This window comes from Lepisosteus platostomus, chromosome 6 (genome assembly GCF_059453375.1).
Source record: "Lepisosteus platostomus isolate fLepPlt1 chromosome 6, fLepPlt1.hap1, whole genome shotgun sequence".
Lineage (NCBI taxonomy): Eukaryota > Metazoa > Chordata > Actinopteri > Semionotiformes > Lepisosteidae > Lepisosteus > Lepisosteus platostomus.
The window spans coordinates 43,060,538-43,085,505 of record NC_142616.1 but is presented as its reverse complement, the minus strand read 5'-3'; the positions used below and the strand labels follow the sequence as shown (position 1 = coordinate 43,085,505).

At 42.6% G+C, this 24,968-nt stretch overlaps 1 protein-coding gene across 4 annotated transcripts in view; it reads right to left on the bottom strand.

Moving 5' to 3' along the window:
• The window catches only part of lcor (ligand dependent nuclear receptor corepressor), a 91,716-nt gene extending 66,748 nt beyond the window's left edge, over window positions 1-24,968 (bottom strand). The window contains exon 1 of one of the 4 annotated variants that reach the window (XM_088635946.1): window positions 24,776-24,968. In XM_088635946.1, the coding sequence (XP_088492072.1) occupies window positions 24,776-24,872 (97 nt within the window). In that variant the 5' untranslated portion in view covers window positions 24,873-24,968. The remainder of the gene's footprint in view (window positions 1-24,775) is intronic. The other 3 variants (XM_088635945.1, XM_088635944.1, XM_088635943.1) reach the window with 3 other exon arrangements.

The following is a 24,968-nucleotide window of genomic DNA, read 5'->3' as shown; positions in this document are numbered from 1 at the left end:
TTTTTTAGCACCATTTATGCTGTGGTACTTGACAGTAAAGCGCTCGTGACTCTACCAGAACTTGCTCACAGTTAAATCCATCCTTTCCTTAAGCCTGGTTCTACAGAGAACCGGAAAAGGATACAGCAAACAAATCACAATCTTTCTGCAGAACCTGAAGCTCAGCCTCAACCCAGGATTCACTGGAGATTGGAGATCTACTGAAAAATCTTTTACAGAGAAATAAAAATCCCCCCCCAATTACCTCATTAATTTCATTCGTACTTAAACCGCTTAGCACCACTCTGGTACACAGAGCCCTGTCTTTTCATTTCTTCTCTGCTACCTTAACATACAGTTCACCCCTTGCCTAACATTACAACATGCGTTAATGTCACTCAGTTTTTATTAACTGTAAATAGTGGATTTGGCTGTTGCTTAGCAACCGCATCAAGTAACGAATTTATATATACTGCAGAGCTCACAAAAACAGAACTGAGCACTGTACAAGTAACCACGGGGAGGGGGTCAAACTCAGGTATACTACTGGGGGAAGCTGCAGCACAACATTCAAAAGGGCATAGCAGCACCAACTGTTACAGTAAGGATTAACTGGCTTTAAAAGACTAAGCTTTACCCATTTTCAACCAAGTTAAGCCTTTCTTTAGAACAGCATTCGGGTCAGGGGTGTGGCTACACGATCTAGGAACAGTGTTTACTGGCATAAGTGTCACCGCATTTGATGGTGAAGATCTTTAACATGGCCAGGACAAAAATGGATAGTTTGGAGAACACAATGGCTACCAAAAGCATCTCATCTGACATCTTCTCTACATGACAAAGCGGAGTACATCATGATCCTTGATGCATCTACTTACACCTTCCTCACAGCTCTGTATCGCTGCTGTTAGCATCTTCGCCACACAACTGTATAAAAAAAAGTATAAAACAGTCAAGTTATAGATTACAGAGCTAGTACAAAATCTCCGATTGTCTATCATTAAATGGAAATTCGACAACAAATCTGCTACAACGGACCAACAGTCCAGTTTTCACATTGGATAACCTCAAAGCAAATATATTTAGAGATTGTTTTAAAAAATCCAACAAAAACCACATAAGCCCAAATCAGGTCTCTTTGGTTATTTAGAAAGAAAAGGCCTAAAGCCCAACAGGTGCTTTAACAGACTTAATAATAACAGGGTGCATTTGCAAACTGCCACGGATTACGTTTTCATCCACCCCTGAAGCAACAGCACCCACCTGGGTGACAAGAAGGCCACTCAGGCCAGGTGAAGAAGGTGCTACTTGATTGGGAACTGCCCATCACTCCAACGTCTCCCCCTCCACAGAAAGGCACTTGCTTCTCAATCCCTCCACCAGTCCTACATTGCGGCATCCGTTCATACTGCCAGGGATGTCACTGGAGTATCACTAGCTCAGGGGTACAGCAGCAATGCCCCTTCTGGGACTTGAACCCAAATCTTAAATGCTACTGCAGTCTAATCTTGACATTATACATTCACAGACAAAAAGCACTATCAACCAGTTGCAGTAATCCCCTCATATAAGAGCCCACTAGAGCACAGAAACGCTTCGGATGTTTAAGGGGTCGGCAACAAATTTCCTGTGTCTCGCCAATCATTTCCAAACGTGGATAAATCAAGAGCGACCTCACACTTAACTACAAGCTACGTTTATTCACATTAACAATGAATCTTAATTTTTGCAGCTGACATAGCAAATTGCAGAGCAGCTTGGGGATTAAAACTGGGGGTGGGTGGGGAGTCTACTAAAGCTAATTAAGAACATAAGGCTAGTGCTTTGCACTGTCCCGACCTCTAACAGTCTTAATGGGGAAACATCCACTCGTGTCTTTAATGTAAACAGCATTACCAATCAATAAAAATCATTCATTTCTTGTAGCACTGCCTCCAGATAGCATATATATTCGACATTGTTAGGACATTGCATGTGGTTGTTTGACATTCCGAACCAAATATTGTATTTTTGGTTGATCTCAAATGTCCTGAAACGGCTCAGGTTTCAATCTTTCTAAAAGCTGCTTCTTTTACAAAATATCAGAAAACTATTTATTACTATATACATGCCTCTTACTCTACACCTGTACAACCAATAATTTCCAGATATTGCATGAAAAACGAGACTGAAAGAAATTTGCATCTTAAAGATGCCAGAATCGGGAAGATTAAGACAGAACCTGAGAAAGAGCTCTCGCAGAAAACATACAGCACTCCGGCCTGCGCCCAGGCACTTAACGCAACTGAAAAAATAGCTCGGGTGACAGCGGCCTGAGGCACCATGTACAAAACCTGTGAAACAAACATCACAGAGCTTGTCAGGTCAGACATAATGGGAACGTTACCCTCGTCTCGCAGTAATACTCCGGTGACGTGCTGAATTCACTCCAAGCACACGGCATCGACTTGGTCTCATTAGCCTCACAGCGCAGCCTGGCTTGAGAACACTCGGTTTGTCTTGGCTCTTCACACGAGCTCACCCCCCGCCCTTTCAAAGCATTCACTCCAGTGAGTACAATTTTAATACTAGAGATTTTATTTGGAGAAGTATTCAAAATCGGCGATTTTTCAAAAACGACGGCACCCTTGGCTGCCAGCTTCCACCTACAGAGAAGGACTTTGCTCTTCGATTGTCCTTTTGATGCGATCGTGACCGCTGGCAGCCAGCAGCTCCACAGGCCCCTTGGCGCTGCAGAAAACAGCAGTCAGGGCTGCATTTGCCCTCATAACTGTAGGCCCTGCTCCCCAACATTGAGAATAACGCATCGCGGGCCAATTAGCATTTAAATTGTCACGTGAAGGCAAGCACAGGACAAGAGCCCTACACCTTCTAGGTGTCTCAAGAAAACATGGAGTTCAGATCTGAATGAGCTTTAAAAGCTCCAGCTTTCTGCACATTCTTCTAAGGAAGCAACTAAGACGCTACAACCCCAATAGAATAGTTCCAGGTTTGGTAAAACCTCAGCAGAAAGGTGCTGCTGTACAATTACATGGACTTGCCACCTGGACAGACCACCTTGAGTCCTTCACGCCGACAGGCCAGGACATATTGAGCTCCACATGCATGGGCTGAAAAGCATTACGCCACACTGCAATGTGCACTGCATTCGGAGTGGTGACTTATCTAATGAGTGTGCGATTCCTCAGAAATGTCCCCAAGCCTTCATTCACTCAAAACCGAATTCAACTACAAGAGCTGGTTTGCAAAACATTTTCTGATTAGGTACATCATGCCACATTGTAACTTTCCTTGCTACTTTTAAGTAACACTTCAAATCCTCCACGGTGCAGGTATTTTTTAGATCACCCAATACAAATAGATCAAAATCCTTTCACCACAGATAAGGCACACGTCGGAGAGAACGCCAGCCTATAGCTTAAAGCCAACAGCTCCAGCACGATTCCCACCACTTTTCAGGGATTGAGTTTTTCTGAGCATATCATTATCCTTAGAAAATATTCCCACTGGATAAAACCAACATTTCCATAGTGGGGGCTTTTAAAAAAATGGCCGCAAATAAGAGCAAGATTAAGATTTAAATTTTAAACACACAGGTCCATTGATTTGCAAGGCGAAAACGGGCTCTACAGTTCTATTAATTTCTTTATATAGCACAGCTAATGCATCCCATACTCACTTCCTTATTCTTGCCCAGGAACTTGATCTGGGGCCAAACCACACCCGATCTCCAAACTCTCTCAATCTCGGTCCCCAAACGGACACAGCAGACTGATTCAATATCTAACAGCTCTGAAGACTGCCTGCAGCCACAGTTACAACCCCCCCACCTTCACACAAAAATACACAGCAGAACGTAGCTGCGGTCTTTTCATTTCTGGGCTGAACAGTGCTTGAACTGCGGTTACCCAATTCTCTTCCTGAAAATTTCAGAGACGGAAAAACTAGGTCATCCACTTTGACATATCCGCCTCGCATCAAGCCGAGCTGGAAGCAGGCATGCAGCTTTTTAATTTTATTCACGTAACAGCACACTATTCATCGGATCTACAGTAGCAAGCCCGTCATTTATTATGGCTATGTTCCGTTAGCAATTTGGCAAATCACTTTACCAGTGCTTTTTCGTTTTTTTTTCTCCCAGAAGAGGAATGCAGATATACACTTGTCAGCTCGGCAAGGCTTTTCCCGCATATTAAAGAAAAAGCCAAAGAGAAATAATTGCATTTGCTCAGACCGGAGATGAGAGGCACTCGTGTGTGACTGTACTGGCCTGGGACTGGGGAAGAATTATTCAGAATTCTGATCCGTGTCGCACACCATCGCGATTCTGACATCTGAAGCAGAGGCACAGTTTTCCATTTGTTAATCTGTACTACAATGTCTTTTTTTTTTTTTAAAAGAGACATGAATAAAAGATCGGAGTAACAATTTTGTCAAATTTTATAGCAACCTTGCATCTCCAAGTTTGAATGATGGCATCTGGCAAGCTTTATAATCAAAGGAGCGTGCCAGTTCAAAAGATGTTGAAAGGCTTTCTGAAAAAAACAGGATTAAGGCACCTACCCTTGTTCCACCTTAACTGCTTCCTACCCACAGGGACAACAGTCAAGTACAAAGATGGACGGCAACGCAGCACTCCAAATCAAGAGCATTTTTAAGATCGGGAAGCAAAATCAATTCCAAGACTTTGAGCCTTCTGGGACGAGAAATCTAAACAAAAGACTATTTGCCCAAGTGGAAACTTGAGCTGAAATGAAACTCAACACACTGGCTCGTGAAAGGCACGTTTCCCTCAGTTCTGCGGCAGTTTTGCGGGGGGGGGACTACTCTCGACTACTTGCTTCAATATTAAAAACAGTACAATTGATGATTGACGACCAATAACTCGGCTTCCAACATTTTCTTTCACGGCCAACTCAGTGATCGCTGCCAGGACATGGGACACCACGTGAGGGAAATTCACACACGCCAGCTGTCGGTGCTCACAGGCAATGTGGACACACCATGTAAAGAAACTGAACACTTGCCAAACGAATTCCGCTGCACAGCTCAGGGGGAGGAGGGTGAAACTACTCCAGCAACGGAATTAGCGGAAACTCTGGGTACATCCGTTTAGACCCAGAGTGGAATTTAAGCCCCATGATGCTGGGGTGAACTGTCAAATGGTCAGGACCTCTGGATGTACCATTCCTCCTACGGCACGGTGTCTACAGCCACCGTCTTTTGGTTGGGAAGTTCGGTCCAGGGGAAAAGAGCCAGCTACTGGTCCACCAACAGCAGCATCCTGGCTGTCCCTAGGTTTCCCATCCCACTACAGCCTTGCACCCTGAGCCTGGTCAGTCATGTACTACCGTCTTAGAAGTACATTTCTAAGATTTACTGGCAACAACAACATCACAACCTAAATTTGGGTGCAGTCTACCATTAGAATGTCACCATAATTATTTCCAAGAAAAATTTCAATTCTGTATAATGTAATTAAAAAGTATTCCAGTAATTCACAGTGCACAACCCCTATACCGCAGATCTAGTTTCAAAGGCATCTGAAACTGTATTCAGAATGAAAAGACTGGTGATGTTTCAAATTTGTGTTGGCATAGGCCTTTCTTCTCATTATTAAATCAATTTCTTGCACTTTGGATTCCTAAGGTAACAGATGGAAATTAATGAGAATTCTTAACATGAGGCATTAAAAAGTTTTCATTTCACAAATGCACTACACATTACACCTGGGGCAACTCTGCATAACCCAGAATTCTATTAGCAGTTGAGTAAATGTATTTTGGGAAAGATCACAACTTCTAGTCTGCTGGTGTCTAAAAAGGAGCTCAGCTGGATTAATCTCTTTAGTTGATTGATTAGGATTGTTCTCAGCTCTTACACTGGAAAAATAAATGAAAGTATAGATCCAAGTTATATTTTAGAAGAAACTTAAGATCTAGAGAAGTGTTTTTTAGCTGCAAAAGATTTTAGAGAAAACAATGCAGTACCTCACTATTCTCAATTTACAATATTAGAGTTCCCAGGACCTATAAAATGAAATAACATTCTCACAGGATACGGAAAATAAATTCATGAGCAAAATATGAACATGCATATTCTGCATTAATGTCCCGGTAAATGAACAAAACTGCACAATTTACAAACAAAGAGCAAACCAAGCAGGCTCTCCCTCTCGGGTATGACTTAGAAGCAGGGTCATGAAATATCACTTAAAATATGGGCAGCAGGGAGTACAAAGGAAAATCTAGAATTACAAGATTAGTGATCATGGACACTCCCAAAGCAAACTCCAACACCACAGGGCAGAAATATTTCAAGACTGCGAGCCAGAAACGAAAAGAGGCCGTTTAACTCAATCAGAACTGATCTGAGGGATCTCATCCAAGTAGGCCAGTAAGAAGCACACCCACCTGAACTGCGGGTTACCAAGACCGGGCTGACAGTTCTTTATGCAACATTCTCAGTGACTAAGCCACATCCTCGTAACAACCTTGACGTACCCCCCTGGAGTACGGCAGCAGCCAAGTACGCTTGGGAAAAGTGCCAGATAACCTGCTAATGAAACATCGTAAGGGAGTCACTAATTATAAACGATGTGGAGAGGAGGAGGCTGAGCTGTGAAATGTAATTGCATTCACTCCCATCTCTCCAAAGGCATGTTTTTTCAGGAAACAAAACATGTGAATAAGCATTACTAGAAGAGCAGCACCTTTTGCGATGGCTTTGACAGAAGGGCCTCGTTACCACTGCCTGCGCTAAACTGTGCAAACGCAGAAACTGAACTGAAATCCTCAAGATAAGTTGGGAAGAATGCGCCTGGAAAAAGACAAGTTTCCAGGGGGACTGTCCATCCACCCATTTTCTAATCGGTTCTTCCAGCGTCACGGGGGAGCTGGGACCTCACCCAGCAAGCAACGGGTTCAAGGCAGGATACACCCCGGAAGGGGAGCCAGTCCATCGCAGGGCACACAGACACGATCACGTACACATTTACACCACAGCCAATATTCCCAGGAGCCATTTGGCCTGTGGGAAGAAACCCACACAAACACAGGGAGAACATACGAACTCCATGCAGACGGCACCCCAGATCCCAGGGGTATTAAACCCAGGGCCCCAGCACTGCCATGAAGCAATGCCACCACAGTACACAGTAACCCCCGTTCAAATAAAGACGGATAGGACAGGTCAGATCTTTACAGAGTGACCAGGAGAGTACAAGAGACACTTTGTGACTAGTAGGTCTTCAAACTAGCTCAAGCGTTCGATTTAAAGAACATGCAACATCTTACCCCCCATTTAATTCAAGGTGCCGATGGCACAGTAATAGAGCGGACCTGTAACACTTCCTTTGGAACAGCACCACGATGATTCTGCTTCTAGCCTGTACCATCAGAGAAGGCTTCGCAAGAAGCAGCAACAGAGACAGCCACAGCCACATGCCTGACGAGGAACAAGACTCTTGTGCCTTCGACAGCCCCTTTCACTGTAATACTTCTTGCAATAATCCCTAGATAGCTGCCCATCATTTCTCTACACTGACTAATCGAAGATACCATCTTCTGCGCTGCAGACAGGAGAAATTTCAGATGGAGACAATAAGGTTACAAATGAAGAGGCCATTCAGCCCATAGAGCTAGTCTGGTAGTTTGTAGTTGATTAAGTCAAGGATCTCAAAGTAATTTCTCACCAGAGGTCAGGGCTTCATCTTCAATGACACTTGTTCCATACTGCTACATCTCTTTCTGTAAAGAGATGTAGTATCCTGTTCCTGGTTCTAATGTCCTGGCTTTCCCAACATAACCGAGGCAAACTGACAGTAAGCCTGTGAAAATCACTACAATGGGGCTGTACATTTTTGCCATTTGTTGGCAGCTGAAAAACATTTTTCTTAACACAAAGCTGACAAAAGAGAACAAACCGAGAGGCACTAGAAAGCAAAGCAAACACCACCTTCACACGTTTCCGACTATCTGACCTTGGGTGTGCTGAAAGCACGAACAAACGAAATGCAGATCAGTTCTATCCTGCATTAGTTTGCACATTACAGCACATGGATGATAAAAATTTCACACTTAAACAGAATTTGGACTAGTAACATGTATACTGTATGCTAGAACTGAGTTTTTCCAAATAAAAACGCCCCAATAAGTTTATTTTTAAAGGTGCCTTCAAGCTAAAGGACTGCCTAAAACATAAGGAAATTCCATGCACTCAATTGTACTCCAATTTAAGTAAAAGCATATAAAATCGGGGATTTACCAAGAAACTGCTACGACTGCCCAAACTGTGCTACAAACAAGAACATTCACAGATTAGAAACACAACCTTTGTGTTTCACGTAACCAGATCTCACATTCATTTTACATTGGGGGTTTTGTCCTCCACTGTAAAAACGAAAAACACACCAACGGCACTATTAGCATATGTCCTCAAGTTGCTATGCAAAGAGCAACAATGCAAAAAATCCAATGCATTTTCTTTTTATTTAATGGATAATTATCACTAAAGCATCAGTATGTTGCTTAGTTACACCAGGCCCGACTGCCACTACATGTGCCTTCTAATTGCCTAATTGGTTTTTCTCTTACATCCAGTATTTAATGTCCTATTTATAGTTCTCATTTCGATTCCAGAAGATCAGAGGAATGAGCTTTTCTCAAAACATTTTAGCCAAGCAGCATAGAGGATTTTTGAAGTCGGCCAAGACACAAACCAACACGAACCCTGCTCCTTAAACTGCTCGGCAGTACGTTCAGCAAAACAGAAGGGCGCGGGCAAGTTTAAGGGCGTGCGTATTCAGCGCTCGCAAGTGCTGCTCTTCGTCTCTACTAACAAGTGCGCTGGATAATCAGAACTAGACAGCCGGCTACCACCTGCAGCAAGCAATCATCTGAAGCACTGGCAAACGGCATCTGTTACAGCAGTGCCAGCTGGAGGTCAGCTCAGCGGCGCTTTCCAGGATGAGACCATTGCAGCCCGTCAACTGCTCCGAGCCTGGGCCGAGTTTCTCCGCCCCCCCCCCAAGCCGATATTAACAGAAATCACCACCGGTCTCCGACCCGGGCCTCCCTGGGTGGATATCATTACGTGCAGTCATCTGAGCTGGGGGGCGGATGAATGGGGGGTCTCGATTTAAAGCTCGCTAGCAATCATTGCTGGACAGTGGCAACAACACTACGGACTCTGAAAGAAAATGCAAAGCACCAAAGAGAGGGGGGTTCAAATATGCTGTGGTGGGAGAGCAAGGGAGCTGGCTCACCGCAAAACAATGAAAGCATAGTGATGCTAGAATGCCAGTAGTGTAGAAGAGGTAACATCAAGCATACAGTAAGACGTGGTGCCAGAAAAAATAATGTTGGCAAGTCTGTGTTGGATCACATCGGTTTATCTATTGAGTTTTCCTATTTACAGCGTGCTAAGTAGCTGTTAGAGACTCTCCGGTATCTCTGATCGACTGAGCCAAAATTGACATTTACTCAAAAATAAAGCAATTGCAGATGTTATCGCAAGTTATCTGCCATCTTGCCATGATTCAGGCAAGAGTGAATATCAGGACCACGCTGGTTTAAAACCAGTGTGCAAGGAGTGCATGGAACGTATTTTTCCAGTTACTTCTTCAATTCCAAGCCCTTCAAACATACGGTCTCAGGTGTGAGTACAGATGGGATAGCCGGACATTTTCTTACTTTGTCTCATAGAAAAAAAAACAACATTTTAGCATAACGAAAGTGAATGGGACGACACACTTCATAGTAGCTCAGCAAAGTTAACTGGAGTTCAACGGTGTTTGAGGCGTTGAGAATTAAAATGTAGAAATATTTAAAGTAAAATTTCCAGCCTTCATTACCAATACCCATTTTGTATTTTCTATAACTCCAGAGTTAGGGTTTTGTCAGTCTACAAGGATAGCTCTACACCCAACAGCGTCTGCAGAAAATAGATCAAAGAAGATTACAAATCATTCCAGCATAAAGTACAGCCGATTATAGAGCATGTTTACTTAAAACATACTATTGCCCGAATATAATATGCGTTTGGAAAAGCTTAAACAGTACTTGAAGAAAAAACATTTGCTCAGCAATTCTACAGGGACTGTTGTAAACATGAAAACATGAGCAGTTTGTTAAAGACATTTAAGAATCTGTTCCAGTGCCTGGATCGTCTGCATCAAAGTCTGCCTCACAGCTGTCCTAGAGGGAAAAACATACAACACTACTATATGGTAACGGCTGGGGGATGAGTGATATCAATCTTCATTATGCTCTTCAAGAAAAAACGTACTATTCTTAAAATTCACCAACTTATCCAATGGTTCATGCATCTTACTGTGAAACGAACAGACTAAACAGAGCAGCATAAGATCTTTGGCATCTCACCCCCCAAAAGAGTATCATGCCATTAACATACAAACACCCCAGCAGTTCTCTGGGGTCACTGGAGAGTATACCACTACAGAATTCCATCAACATCCCAACCTGACTTGGATTAAACAGTCTGTTCTGAGAGAGCTCATAAGCCATCTCTGTCAAAAGCACATAGGTACGTTGAGCAGTAAGGACACCAATTTCCCTGTTACCACAATTTTAAAACTGCTGACACCATCACAGCACTTAAGCAGTTGTTTAGCAGAGATCTCTAGCAGGTTTTACAAGTTACCTTTCAATTGCTAATTCAGCAAGGCGGGTTGTTAAATTTAAAGAATTTGGGACCAAACTAAGGTACCCTTCAGATCAAAAGGATCACAGCTCTCAACTTAACCAGATCACTTCCGTAACTCATCAATAAGTATCCAGCAGCCATATCTCCCTGGAACTCACACTGATAACCCCTGACGCTCAGCAGGTGTGAGCCTGGTTATTACCTGGATAAGAGACCTGGGAAAAACCAAGGTTGATGCTGGAAGAGGTATTAGTTGAGCCAGTAGGGGGCACTCACCCTGTGGGCTGTGTGGGTCCTAATGCCCAAGTACAGTGATGGGGACACTATTGTAAAAAGGCGCAATCCTTTCGATGACATGTAACACTGAGGTCCTGATTCTCTGTGGTCATTAAAAATCCCAGGGCGTTTCTCAAAAATAGTAAGGGTCTTATCCAAGCAATCTCGCCAAAATTTATCATTGGCCTTTACCAATCATGGCCTCCTAACAATCCCCATCTATGAAATGGCTTCATTACTCTGCTCTCCTCCCCACTGATAGCTGATGTGTGGTGAGCGTTCTGGTGCACTAAGGCTGCCATCGCACCATCCACGGGGGGGGCTGCACATTGGTGGCGGCAGAGGGGAGGGGATCCCCATTAACTGTAAAGCACTGAGTGGAATGTCCAGAAAAATGCTATGTAATTGTAAGGAATTAATTATTAATAACCTGCAGGTATACTCTAATTGCATAATCGGGTGACAAGCCAGACAATCTCTTTAGGATCTGGGAAGACTCTTACTGTAGAGCAAGAACCTCATTTTCTTCACAAAAGAAAGTATTTCACATTTGCCCTCTTCAGACTGTACAATTTCACAGTGACTGCAAATAGCCAGGTTTAAATGCACAGGGAAAAATATTCAACGTGAAACAATGCAAAATCAAGTCAGCAGGTGAAAACAATTTCGCGGCAGCATTAAACTGGAAGTGAAAGGAAGGATTTTGAAATATTTGCAAATATTCAAAGCCCTAGAAACGCTCGCAAATCTAATTCGTGCTCAGCTGTGGCAGGATTTTAAAAAATTCCATTAAGGCCGCTTCATTTCCAACTGGCATTCAGATCTGCCTGCTGGTATGTTAACCAGGACCGCAACAGTACGAATCAGAACACAGCCGAATGTCCAGTTCTCATTCCGCTGGGAAACAACTATTTCCCTCCAGCAGCAGCAGCAGCAGCAGCAGCACTCTGCTGTCAAGAGGTTAAACATGCACATTCAAGTGTCCATCTCTTGACCTAAATTCCTAAGAATTAAAGCAGGTTGGAAAAAAAAAGATTTGCAGTGACAACACTCCCTCCACCCAGCAGCATCAGAATGCAGAAAAATCAATTTAAAGAGCTGAGAGGCTATAAAAACTGAAACGCTGCTATGAAGCTTCATTAAGTCACAAAGTACAGTATCTCTTTCAATGCAAATCCTACTTACCTGTTCGTAGTTAAGACCTTTTATTTACAATTGACTATTAAAGTCCCGCAAAATGATGATGGAAAATAGATTTTGAAAGGCATCATTTCCAGTAACAATCAACCTTCCGACGTTAGAGCTACAAGGAGCTCTGGTGGCTTTGTACCAAATTCCACTCATGAAAAATTACAGTAAAGTGGTGTGGCGGTAAGGTTATGGACGATATATAAGCAGCAAGGACAGACTAATATGAAACCCACAATGAACCAACACATTTGTGGTTATGAAACACTACAGTAAACCAACATGGCAGTTTGGTTTCTAACAGTATTATCAATCTCAATTACATTATGCAGTTAAAAGCTTAACATTCAATCACCCCCTCTTTAAACCTTTTCACTTGTTGTACAGCACAGTTTGACTAATCGTTAAGCACTACAATACAGAGCAAAGCTGAAGAACGGAAGGTTTTCTACACAGAAGGCTCACTAGAAACGTAGCTTCTGATGACTCTTCAGATTAGACAGCTATGCATTACTGGAAGGGTGAGCTCCATGGCTACTTTTGGTCAATTTCAGTGCCACCATTTGTTCCACAGAAACAAGCTATTCTAGAACTAAGTCACCTCTGCATGGATGAAGCCTAAAGAAACTACAGATCCCTAGACTGTTACAGATCCCTAGACTGTTTTTCAACAGTCACGCAACTATCTCATGTGTACATCGGAAATCATTTTCCAAGTTTTATTGCATTTACCCCAGGATGATAAACACCACATTTGATCTTAGCTGGCAAAACTGGTCATGATCATAAGCAGCCAAGAATCAATGTTATTGGACTGTCACAAAAGTTATCACAGCAGGTATGTGTGGTCATGTTGAAGCTGTTGTCAGGTGTAAATGCTGCCAATACAGGACGTTGCAAATCAAGCCAGTTGAATGGTTCTGAAGAGTATGGAAGGTTTTCCAACAATATAACTAAAGTGATTAAGTTTTAAACATAAACCAAACTGTTACTTATCGCCAGCATAGCTGACATGACATAGCATGTCATGTGCTCTTTCACATGGTATGAAACACAAATTGATAAATTCGCAAAACTGAGCATTAATGGTCCTCAAATGTGTGTTTAATTTGAGTAACTTAACAGGGATGTAAAGCACACTTGGTATACTAATATTAACACAAATACTGCTTCTTTATTGCAGGACTAGGCTTTCCAGATTGTCAGTTGACTACCATTATAGAAGCACTATGCAGATCAGCTAAATACAATACAAGACCTGTTCTGTTCAAGATTCTTAATCAGCCATCACAATATCACAAAAAGGCATCACCTTTAGTGCTTGTTAAGGCAACAGCTACACTGCAAAGATACAGGAAATTTCAAACTGGAGTGACCTTGCTAATATGGGACAAACTAAGATGTTTCAAAATTTCATTGGGGGGGAAAAAAAATATATATATAAAGTGACTGTGGAAAAAGTTTCATTTGGATGTAACCTGACTTTCAAGTGCAGCATACAGAGAGATCACACTGAAAATTACAGTGGTTAAAACCTATTTCAATTATTCAAATCCTTGAATGGCTTAAAACCATGTCTTGCTTCTTCGTGAAGTGTGAAGTGCAGCTCCCTGAAATACATCAGAAATGCCGAGTGGCTATTTTTGGCGAGCTCAGAAAACGCAAACTTGGCAAATGAACCCCTCCTGCTCAAACTAAAATTAGTTGTCATTTTTCTGAAAAACCAAAATCATCCCATGAATGGAATTATTTTGGATTTCTGGGGGCAACAGTCTCTTCATCTGCCATTGTGCAGGAGAGTGCCAACCTACACCTGAAAGGTTCATGTCTATATGAAGGCATACCGATCAGTCACACCACAATGTTTGGAGCAGGTCAGATTTCTAGGGCTCACCGAAATTTTTTGGGAAAAAAAAGCCAAAGGGGAAGGGTTGAGTTAGACACTGAAAAAAAGACACCTTTGCCAAGCCTTTAACAGCACTGACAACACAAAACGTTGTCCTTTCTGCGACTCCAAGTCAAATCTAGAGGAAGACATGCTGAGCCGAAACACAAGATACCAAGACAAATCCCCTATGTCTGTTCTCAGGGTGTGTTTTATCATATGATTTTCACATGCAGCAGTGTGTACTCCAAGGGCACAAAGGAGATCTTTCACACACATGCTCCGTTCATGGGGATGTGCAAGTCACTACACCTTTTCAATATGACATGTCTACTCCAGAACTGGACGTAATCGAGTCTTCTGGAAACCCTAGACTACAACAGAAGTGTGCAGGATAAGCAGCTGGTGACTTGCTACTATGAGGACTTGGGATCCCACTGAATGGAAGGGTAAATAGCAGCAGGATTCATTTCTATTTTGAACATTTCTATTTTTCTATTTTGGTATATACATACCAATATTTGTATGTAAAGCAAAACAATGTAAAAACTTTTCACAATTTCTCCAATACTAAGTGAATGTGTTACCAGTGTTTCAAAGCCCAGATATGATAAACGATGTGGTGCCCTTGAGCAAAGCTACCTGACCTAGATGAACATGTATATCAAATTTTAAAACATCAGCCAAACTGATAGAGATGAAAGCCTGCAATGCATTTTGAAATGTATAAAGAAACGGTAATAAAAAAAGATGCATAAACAAAGGCTGATTAAATGGAAAGACAGATCTATGAATCTGAAGGCCAATGGTCACTGAACATTCAGTGCAAACAGATTGTTTCAGATGCTTGTGTGCTTATATAAGAAGCACCGTCATTTAATATGTCTACAAAAACTGTCAAGGTTTTGCAGGCTCTCTAATCAGACTACATATGCACACCTTTGGATCAACCTCGAGAATCACATTCATGAAAAATGTGCCAAAGATAATACACATTAGGATTCTGTTTGACGAGACCAGAAGCCAACAGCACTCACTTCACTGACAGCAACTTCCATTCCTGCCAGCACTACCATTGGCCTCATTCCCTACACAAAGCCTTCAGATTTTCTCAACACGACTCTTCAGTCGTCCGCCATTTGCTTCACAGGTCAATTCATCTAGATCAGTGGCTCTCAAAGTTCGATGGTCCGTGGACCACTTAAACCAAGACACAGATGTGGTGCACCTCCTATGCCTATATCCACTTCTGACCCTGTAAAAATCACCCGTTAATGTACCAAAATTAATATCGAATTAAATCTAATGAAAGTACTTATTTTTTCCGAAGTGTTTTTAGTACTTAAAAGTTCACGGGAAGAATGGAGACGCTTAGACCTGCTTTAAGAAAGATGACTAGGTCAGCCCACAGACCACCTGGTGCACGCTCAGACCACACTTTGAGAACCACTGATCTAGATGACCCGACAAGCCCCCTACAGCCAAAGTGCACCTGAAACCGCCAAAAGCTCAGAGAGGGGCTCTTCAAACACAGCTGTAAAAGTTTGCAGACTAACTCTAGGGCTGAGCCTTACAACCGAGGTGGCGTTGCTGGGCAGCCAAGACTGGGGACCCCCCCCGCGACCACAGCACAGCTGGCAGAGCCCCGTGAGGGGAGTCCTCCACGCTCTCGGACAAACTGCCGGAGCCGTGCCTTTCCTTTCCTGTGCTCCCCCAGGCTGGACCAGACGTCCAGCGAGGCGGTGAGGAGCTCGCTACTCGCGTCAAACAGTAAACAGTATCGACCCTGACAAGGTGGTGGTGGGAGAAATCTAGCAAGAGAGAGACCCCCCTCCCTCCCCCCAGCAGGTACAACAGGAGTCGCAGTCATGGGTCCAATTGAAATAACCTCACACATAAATGTAATATAAATATTCCTAATTTTCACAGCGAGATCGGCTGGATCATTTGTTCTACAGTTTCAAACAAAATCAGTTTTAATAGCCAAGCCCAGTTCTCAGACCCACTGCTGTCAGGAACAACGTGGTACAGCATTTCGAAACCTTTAGAGCCGCCTAACAACACTGGAAGCCGTCTGCCCACTAATTACATCTATAAAAAGATATGCATTTGCTTGGAACAGTGCTGCTGAAGGCCCACTCATTTTAAATCACAAATAGGAGATTTGATACAACTTGCTACTGAGAGCAAACACTCGCTTCTTTTGTCGACTGGCTGATCTTGTGGCTTGTATTTCTGAAGTAATGAATAGTCAAAGACCTCAGAATTAAATCATGTGCCCACAGACGGTCACATGATGTGAATTCATCAGATCTGGTCAGTATAAATGTCTGCTAAAACACATCTTTAGGATTTTTTTTTAAAAAAGGATACCCCAAAATCCAAGACCGCCCCCACGAAATTTCAAGCAGGCAGACGAATAGTTCGGCCAAAAAAAAACATCTACGGAAGCTTAAACGATCCGTTTTCACATACACTGATCACTCCCAAAACAAATTCCATGGGTGGTCAGCATGTCTCTCGCACGCAGAAGCACCTCCAGTGGAGATGCTTTAGAAACTGGGATCACAGCAAAAATCAATACATCCAGAGGAGGAAGCTGTTTCTTCAGGTGTATCAGTTGTGCACAGTGCTCAAAGCCAAAGAAACACTTCAGAAAAGCATCCTCTTAAAAAAAAAAGTTAGAAGAAAGCCCAGGAAGAACTGTGCATTTGCCTTGAACAGAGAGGATCAGAAAGCCAGTGGTGAATCACAACAGATTGAAAATATAGGCAATGTCACTGGACAGACAAAACAGCGCTGTGGCTTATGAAAAATAGGTGAAGTCATTGTTGAGTACATTGGAAGATGTGACAAAAATCCAACAGGCTTCTTAAAAAAAAAAAAATCAACCCCCCCAGCAAAAGTTGACTTGCTTGTAATTTAGCCTGTGCTGAAGGCAAAATAAGCACAAACCAGAGGGCGCAAATGGAAGTGCATTTAAAATTTGGAACAGGAAGCAAGATGGGCCAAATGACTTGCTCTCATTTTTTTTTTATGTTCAATAAGTTCAAGCTGGCCTGAGCATTACCCCCACCACCCCACCATCAAGGCTCCCTTTTGTGCTATGTGCTCATTTAATACTGATGTTACCCAGAGTGTTGATATGGTAACTTCATCTGGTGCAACGGAAGTCAGCTTTTAAGAGGGACATTTAATCCACATGTTCAGTTCCTTCCATTGTAGAATGTTGATCATGTTTCTTACAAGTTGGGGTATCAGGAATACGCCACACTGCAGTTTCTCGTCGTGGTTTGGGGGCAGGGTGTGGTTATCACACTTAAGTCTTCCTTTCACCAGTTCACCGTAACCCTATACCATTCCATTTCTTCACACCAATTCTCTCAGAAGAGCTGAACTAGAACAGTGATATAACAGATCGAAGGACAGAATGCTCTTTACAAATGGTCGAGTTAACCATGCTGCATTCCATTTTGAATATCTGACCGCTGACAATAAACAGCCCCTTTCCTCAAAGTGAACAGATTCATTCTTTAGTCACTGCAGACAAAACTGTAGTCTTTCAAAATCCAGCGACAGGGAGTACACCTTTAACAAATAGGAAGTACAGCAGAGACATGTAACCATTAAGAAAACAAAATTGATTATAATTGACACTGATGCAAGCAGATGCTGCATATAAATGTCCTAGGTTTTAGGATGGGCTCTGTGATGCATTACAAGCACACAAGTCCACTGCGCATAAGAAAACTGCGGTTAATTCCCACCCCACGTATTCGATTTGACAAATGTACTCATAAGGTATTTAAAAAAAAAGTTCCATTTATGACAACTATAAATCCACGATTAAACAATCAACTATTAAACTAGTGTATTCAATTCCTTACATCTTATTGCTTGATGTGAGATCCCCGATCTTTAAAGTAGAGCTTTAGTGTCTTAAGTTTTACAAATCACAGGTGAAAGGGAAATGTAAAAATGCTGGACAGAGCTGGAAATCTTCAAAATACATTGTTAAATTATAACCCTAATTAAATTGCATTACACTTTGCAAAAACTAAAAATGTTTACTAATATATACCTATGACTGCTTTTTTACAAAGAAGCATTACAATAAAACAATAAAAGACGCACTACCCGTCTTAATTCACAGGTTTAACTTGATCACAATAAGAGTTCACAGCATTCCACTTTTGAAAATCGGGCACAACCAGTTGAGCAGTTACCCACCCACTTCTTTAGAATACCATGGCTGCCTTGTCGGCAATTTCATCTCTCCTATTTCTATCCTGATCCAGCGCGAATCACTCAGTACAAGGTTTCCACATAGCATTCGAGCGCCTGCATCACACTGTATGCCTCCACGCTCGGGCCATAGCAGAGAAAGGGTTAATGCTGATCTCAAGCCACACTTCAGTGTCTGTTTGCAAGACTGGTATCAGACAGTCCACTGTGGGAGCTCTCAGCCTGGGCTGAAAGGAAGCAGCTTGGCAGCGTTTTCCCCAATTGAATCAGAAGGTCGGATATCTACCTTTAATGACTTGCCACCAGCACTGATCAATTCAAATGGGTCAATCTCTATCAACCGCAGAAGAACATTATGTGGACACTGGTGGGCTTCTAGGCAAACCTACTTGTTTCAAGGGAACATTCATCTCAGGCAACAGCTTCAGTTTGATTAGGAATATGCTGCAACCTTTTGCTACAAGATTTAGTACTGTTACACATCTCCGCAGAAGCTTTGTTTTGTAAGGTTTCTGCACTTTTGTGTGCACATTTGGGAAGTCTCTTGCTTGAGTGTAATCCCAAAAACAGAGCCGCTCTTTACAGACTTAACCTTCTTGTTGACAAGCACCTCCTGCTTCCTGGACCAGGAAAGTCAGTCCACCATCACGAAAGACTTTCCCCATTATTTGCCAATTCCCCCGGACTGTCAACCGTTCAGTTTGCAGATTCTTCAAAGCCGCCTCGAAGCTCATAGATGTCACCATTTGGCTTCAGAAGGGTATTGTGCAATTGACAAATTCATTTAGTCCCCCGTTACCAATCCAAAGGTACCTGCCATACAACACAATTACTGCAGGCAGGGACTACTCATTTCCTGAATCAAACATTTCTTCCACTGCTTCCCTTATGTTTGCAGACCATCTGAAGTCCAAGCTTTGCCTTTCCAACTACTTTTCTAAAAGCATGCAGAGCCTGCCTTTTGAAACTTGCTAGCCACATAACAGGAACCCAAAAGTGAGGAGTATTTCGAATGAAGGCAGGTTCCCCCCCCAATATACAAATCAGTAGTTGGCGTAGATCCTAATGAACTTGGCTGAGGGATGATATATGTAGAGTATTTGCCCTGACTTGCCTAGCTGCGGGAATGGCTGTGATAGTCAAAGGGAAGTCCTGGGTACGACACTGATGTAGATAGGAGAGCAGAAGTGTGCGAGATTAGGATCTAACCTTCCTCCTGAACTTCTGTTATCATTTCACTAAATATGGATCCTAGTTTCTAAAATTAATGACACAAAGAGCCCTTTAGCACCCACAAGGTGCTTTCATAGGACTCTTATGTGTTCCACGGGCTGGATATCAACCCCTGGGAACACATACAGATGTAAGGTACTCTAAGGTCATACACAGGTTGCAGCACGTGTCTGCCCATAGGCAATATTCTTTAAAAATTAGCACTTGTTAAAGCACCCACGTTCAGAGAATCTGATCCGAGTCTTCTGTGCGACCTTCAATGTAAGCCGGTCCACACCTGATTTTGTAGGGCACTGCTGTGAACAACAGTCCTTTAGGCCTCACCCAAGGTATACACAGTGAGGCTACATTCTAGTGAAGGGCACCATATAACACACTATAACTCAAGATCAGGCCTGTATAACGTTACTGCAAAGCTCCTGCCAGAAGCTACAGCATCATTCCCTGCAAAAAGGAAAACACCAAGAGTTCAAACAATCCTTCCCAAAATCAGGCTCACCTGTAACTCCAGCACTTGCCACTGTTAACCAATTTCCTGCCTCATTTTAAAAACAGACCTCTGGTCATTTCTCCCGAAAGATGCATGTTTACCCATGGTGTGCATTCGGGTAGCAGCTAAATAATCTGGGGATCTCCTACATTTGGCCTCTTTCAAGAAAGAAGACACTGGTTTCAAGAACTTGGCTGGGTAGCTTATTCCACACTCCCACAACCCTTTGAGTGCTGACCTCCCCTTGGAATCCATACTGATCTCAGAAAACCAATGATGGAAAAACTCCCTCAAACTTTCCAGGGTGTCCAGAAGCTACATCCTAATCACTTCTGAGAAGAAACCAAACTGACATTTGATCATGTTTGTATGCGTAGGAAAAACCAACAAAGCAGATCACAAAGCATAACCATATCCCATCCAATAACAAAGTGAGTAACTTCTGTCAATAACTTCAGCAAAAATTCTGGGCATTTGGCACGCTCACTTCCACCAACATGCATCTGACAGTTTAGGAGCGTAAAGCAACACAAGGCACTGAAAGTACCTTTAATTACCCTGTATAGCCAGAGCAGCGCATCAGGTGCAAATCATGTGATGTGTTCTAAGAAAAATTCCCCAAACGCAAATCTGCAAGGGCTAATAGTATAACAGCCAATACAAAGGAACAAGTCAAACCTAAGAAGCAAAACAAAAAATTCTTTTATCACTTGATCCCAGAGTGACTAGCAAAAATAAAAGCTTCACGGTTTTCTGTTGCTCTTTCCAACAGTCAGCACTTCCATTTTCTCCACAGCACACACGTGTAAGAGCAACTAGCAGCCCCAGTTTTAAATGGCCATGTGTTTAACGCCACTGTAGGGCTTGGGATGCACTAGGCTATTGACACTGAACAGCAACCAGCTGTTTGTTTCAAGACAAGTAGTGCAATAAACTTAGAGCAAACCATGTATTTATTTAATCAGGTCAGTAACAACAGCTTTTTTCTTACCCATTTCAAACTAGTAACACCTAGCAACCACAATGCAGTGCTATGCATGTTAACTTTCAACTCGGTTCCATTCTGCACCAACACAGCTTTTTGCTAATTCACTTTGACACAGCAACACCATATTTTTAAAATAACTGATTACACACTCAACTAGCCTTTACAATCTACTGAAGACTTCCATCCCAAAACACTTTTAGAAAATAATACAATACAACAACAACAAAAAACTTGTGGGTGAGAAGACCAGAAGGCTATAAACCACTGAGGTTGGCATCTTGGAAGACTTTCAGTCAGAATGCAGAAATAAAGACATTCTGAACTTGACGTGCACAGATTTAAAATGGTTCTCAATAGGAATCATCCACCACACCATAAAATACTTACCCCCCATTCTACTATCATTAAACGAACACAGAACTCATTCATTCATTTAGCACTAAGAAAACTATACCACAGTCATAAGCCTGGGAACTGGGTATTACGTTTTCACTGATCACTTCATGCCAGCCAGGGTTATAGAAATTGTTTCCAAGAACTCATGCTTAAATGTTTGATCACATTGCTTACATTTTTTAAGACATTAATTAGGCCTTAAGACCAGGAGACAGAAATACGCATGTACGTAACCTGCTTTTAAAGGAGCTTACAAATACTATCATGCGTGCTAGATTTCACTTCACGCACGGCAAGAGCCTCCAACTCAAATCCCCGAAGACCTGACGATTTCTGGTTGGGGTTTCTGCCTTAGGAATCAATTAAGCAATTAGCCTAATTATTTTCTTAGACATGTATTGGATTTTTCCTTAAGGTCTTTAACAATTGATTCAAAACATCCACTTCATTAAAGAGTTTCCAATCTAACAGCACATTACAATTATGCCAGTTTTTTTGTAAATGAAAGTAATTAGTCCAGCTATGGAGCAGAGCTTCGGCTGCACAAAAACCAAAAGACAAACCCTCAAGGAGCCGAGCGCGAGATGCCTTATACTCGATACCTTCTGCACATCTTGCTTTCACAAGACCTCAGCCTGTTTAACGGGCATGAACGGCAAGGAGACGCAGGCTGTTTGTAGGTCAAGGATGGGGACAGATCACTCATGGGCCTGAGGCAGAGTCAAGGAGAGGGCATGCTGTGGTGCCCGGTTGCATTTAGCAAGAAAAATCGCCCCTCCCCCCAACTGTCCCATGGTTAAATGAGAAAGACTTACATTTCTAGCATTTTAAACTGTTTGGGAAAATATTCTAGCTGTATCTCAAGTAGTGGCGCTTTGAATACCATAACAAACATTTTAAAGAACAGCAGAATCCCATATCCATCATTTTTAGATGCTTCAAAGTTCATTAGGTCTTTATGGCTGGCGTTACCTTTTTCTTGAAGAAAGCCCAATTTCCTATTCCTTTAGGTTCCACCTCTCTGTCAAGTCTTGATCAGTGCCTAATCCCGGAATTCCGCGTTAAGCAGGCCTACCTTCAGCTTCCCAAGGCTCCTCTTGTGAACCACAATAATTGAGGAGAACCTACTTTAATCCCCTATTATAAAACACTCCACAATTAGAATTCACAATGAATAATCCCAGCACAAGATCTCCAACCCAGGCAGAACTTGTGTGTTTTAGCCTCCCCATAGGATAGTTCTTCAATGAGTAATAGAGCTCTAAAGGCAAATCTATTTTCGCTAGTGATTGAGGAACATGAAAAGGCAACATCATTTCCATATAAATGTTGACACAGCCTTATTAGATCTAGGCTACTTTATAGAGCACAGAGCACATTAGACGGAACTCAGGGACAAAATTAAGAGCTTCTCATATTGGGAAGATGTGTCCATGTAAACAATATAGCTTTTCAACACCAGTACCCCTTCGTTCCAGCTGTACCAACACCAGGGTTCAGGAGATGTAAAAAAACAAAATGCCCTTGCTGCTAAATGTAAAAGGCTCATCAATTCTGCTATAAAGCAGGAAGGGAACTTAAAATAAAGACAGGTATGTACTGACAGCATCTGTCCTCTGATACCCCTCTGGCTTGGACAAGGACGCCGCACGCTGAAGTAGGAGATGCAAAAGTGTCGTCTATATCAAGCAAGAAAAAATATCGTGCACTACCAAGACGTACATTAATCCGGTGAAATATGGGCCAGTCTATTTAGAAACTTTCAAGAATCACATTTCATTTTAAACTTCAACCGCTTCTATGGCTCAGAAAAAGCATGCATTAAGTGAATGGACTTTTGACTTGGGAAGACAGCGCAAGCTTTCCACCACTGACATGTTTGAAGGGGCAAAAAAAAAGTCACCGGCAATTTCGGATAAGACGCGTCGAGTATAAATCGAGATACATTCCACAGTAAACAACTGCGATAAGTGGATTGCATAACGAGTAAGTTACACATGCTCAGATGAAACAAAATTCAAAGGAGTACAAAATGTCAATTAAAACCGCTTAAATATAGAGCTTCTACTGTCTCATCTTGCAAGCAAATTGAAGTGCGTAACTGCAAAATCTGTTTAAAATCTCTCCTATAAACGCAATATTTTCGGCCGCTTAAAAAAAGTTGTCAAACGAACATTAAAGAATTTGTTTTACCACGTATTCTGTCAAACAAAACCCATTTCACGTCTAACGCCTCAGAACAAATACCGGCAAGTGAAAACAAGGCACCGATTTAACTAAGCAGGGAATATCGACTGTACCTACAGAGATAGGTTAGCAGGGAAAATGATTAATGCAGTTTGGACGAAGCGAGCCCTTTGGGATAAGAGATCACCGTGAAGTGAATCCTGATCTCCCAGTAACACCAAATATACCGATTTAAATGGATTAGCATCAAGAAACATTCGAAATGGGGGAGGGTAGCCCGGAGAAGGGCGACATTTCAAATGTGAACATTTGGAAGACAACCGAAATTTGACGTCTGTAAAATTACAGAACTGAACTAAAATTTGCATTGCGAAAAAGCTTGTGGAATACTCCACAGATGTAAACATAAAGCTGTGCATCAGAAAATAAGCAAAAGACTTCCAAAGAAATTAAGCAAAATGTTTAAAGAAGATATAAATAAAATATGCTGTATTACATTTAAAAATATATAATTGTAACTACTGACCAATACATTTTCAGCAAGCTACTGCACGTGTCGCGCGAACTTAAAACGTCTAGTGCGCCTGACCTTTAAATATAATTTAACCGACATCTTCCCCGGCTTGCCAAAATATAAAATACAGCAAATTTTTCTGAGCGATTCCCCCCATTGCAGCAATGCGCGCCCCCGGGGCCGACTCGAGGGCAGCCAGGGAGCGCGCGGCACCGACCTCAGCAGCAGAACCCGGGGCTGCCGGGAGCGCGCCTCCCCCTCCCCCCACAGAAGAAAACAAGAAAAAACGCAGAGGAGCACGCGCCCGGGAGCCCCGATCTCATTGGCTAAAAGGAAGCAGCGCCGTTCACGTGATACACCCTCCGTAAAATAAACAGGAAAACAAAGCCTGATAAATCTTTGTTACCTAGCAATAAAGAGATAGATAATATAACCAGGGAGCAAACGAATTCTGTTTACAGGACGCCCCGTACCGTACGGACACTTCCACTATATAGGCAGTATAACGCATTTCACAGCCAGAATCTGGCGACCGGAACGGAGGGAGGCAGGCTCTCTTGACGGAAGAGCTGCACTAGACAAAAAAAAAAAGCCGCTCCGTGCTGCTCCCGACGGTTAGAAACAGAATTTTTTTGCGTTGGGACTACGAGAGAAACAAAGTATATTTTTCCAAACCCCGGAGTCCCGGGCGCCGCGTCCGGTCCTGCATGCAATGTGAAACGAGCTTACCTACACAGTGAATAAGTTTATGCCGCCACGAGTCAAGTTCCTGCCGAAAGCCGCGTCTCTCGAGCGTGCATTGCTGCCTCTTACACAGACTCGCCATTTTCTACCGGCCCCACCCGCCGCCGCGCACGTTTTGCTGGGTGCGTCCCAGCGTGCACGTCATCGCCACGGCCCTTTTTTGTGTGTGTGCTGTGTC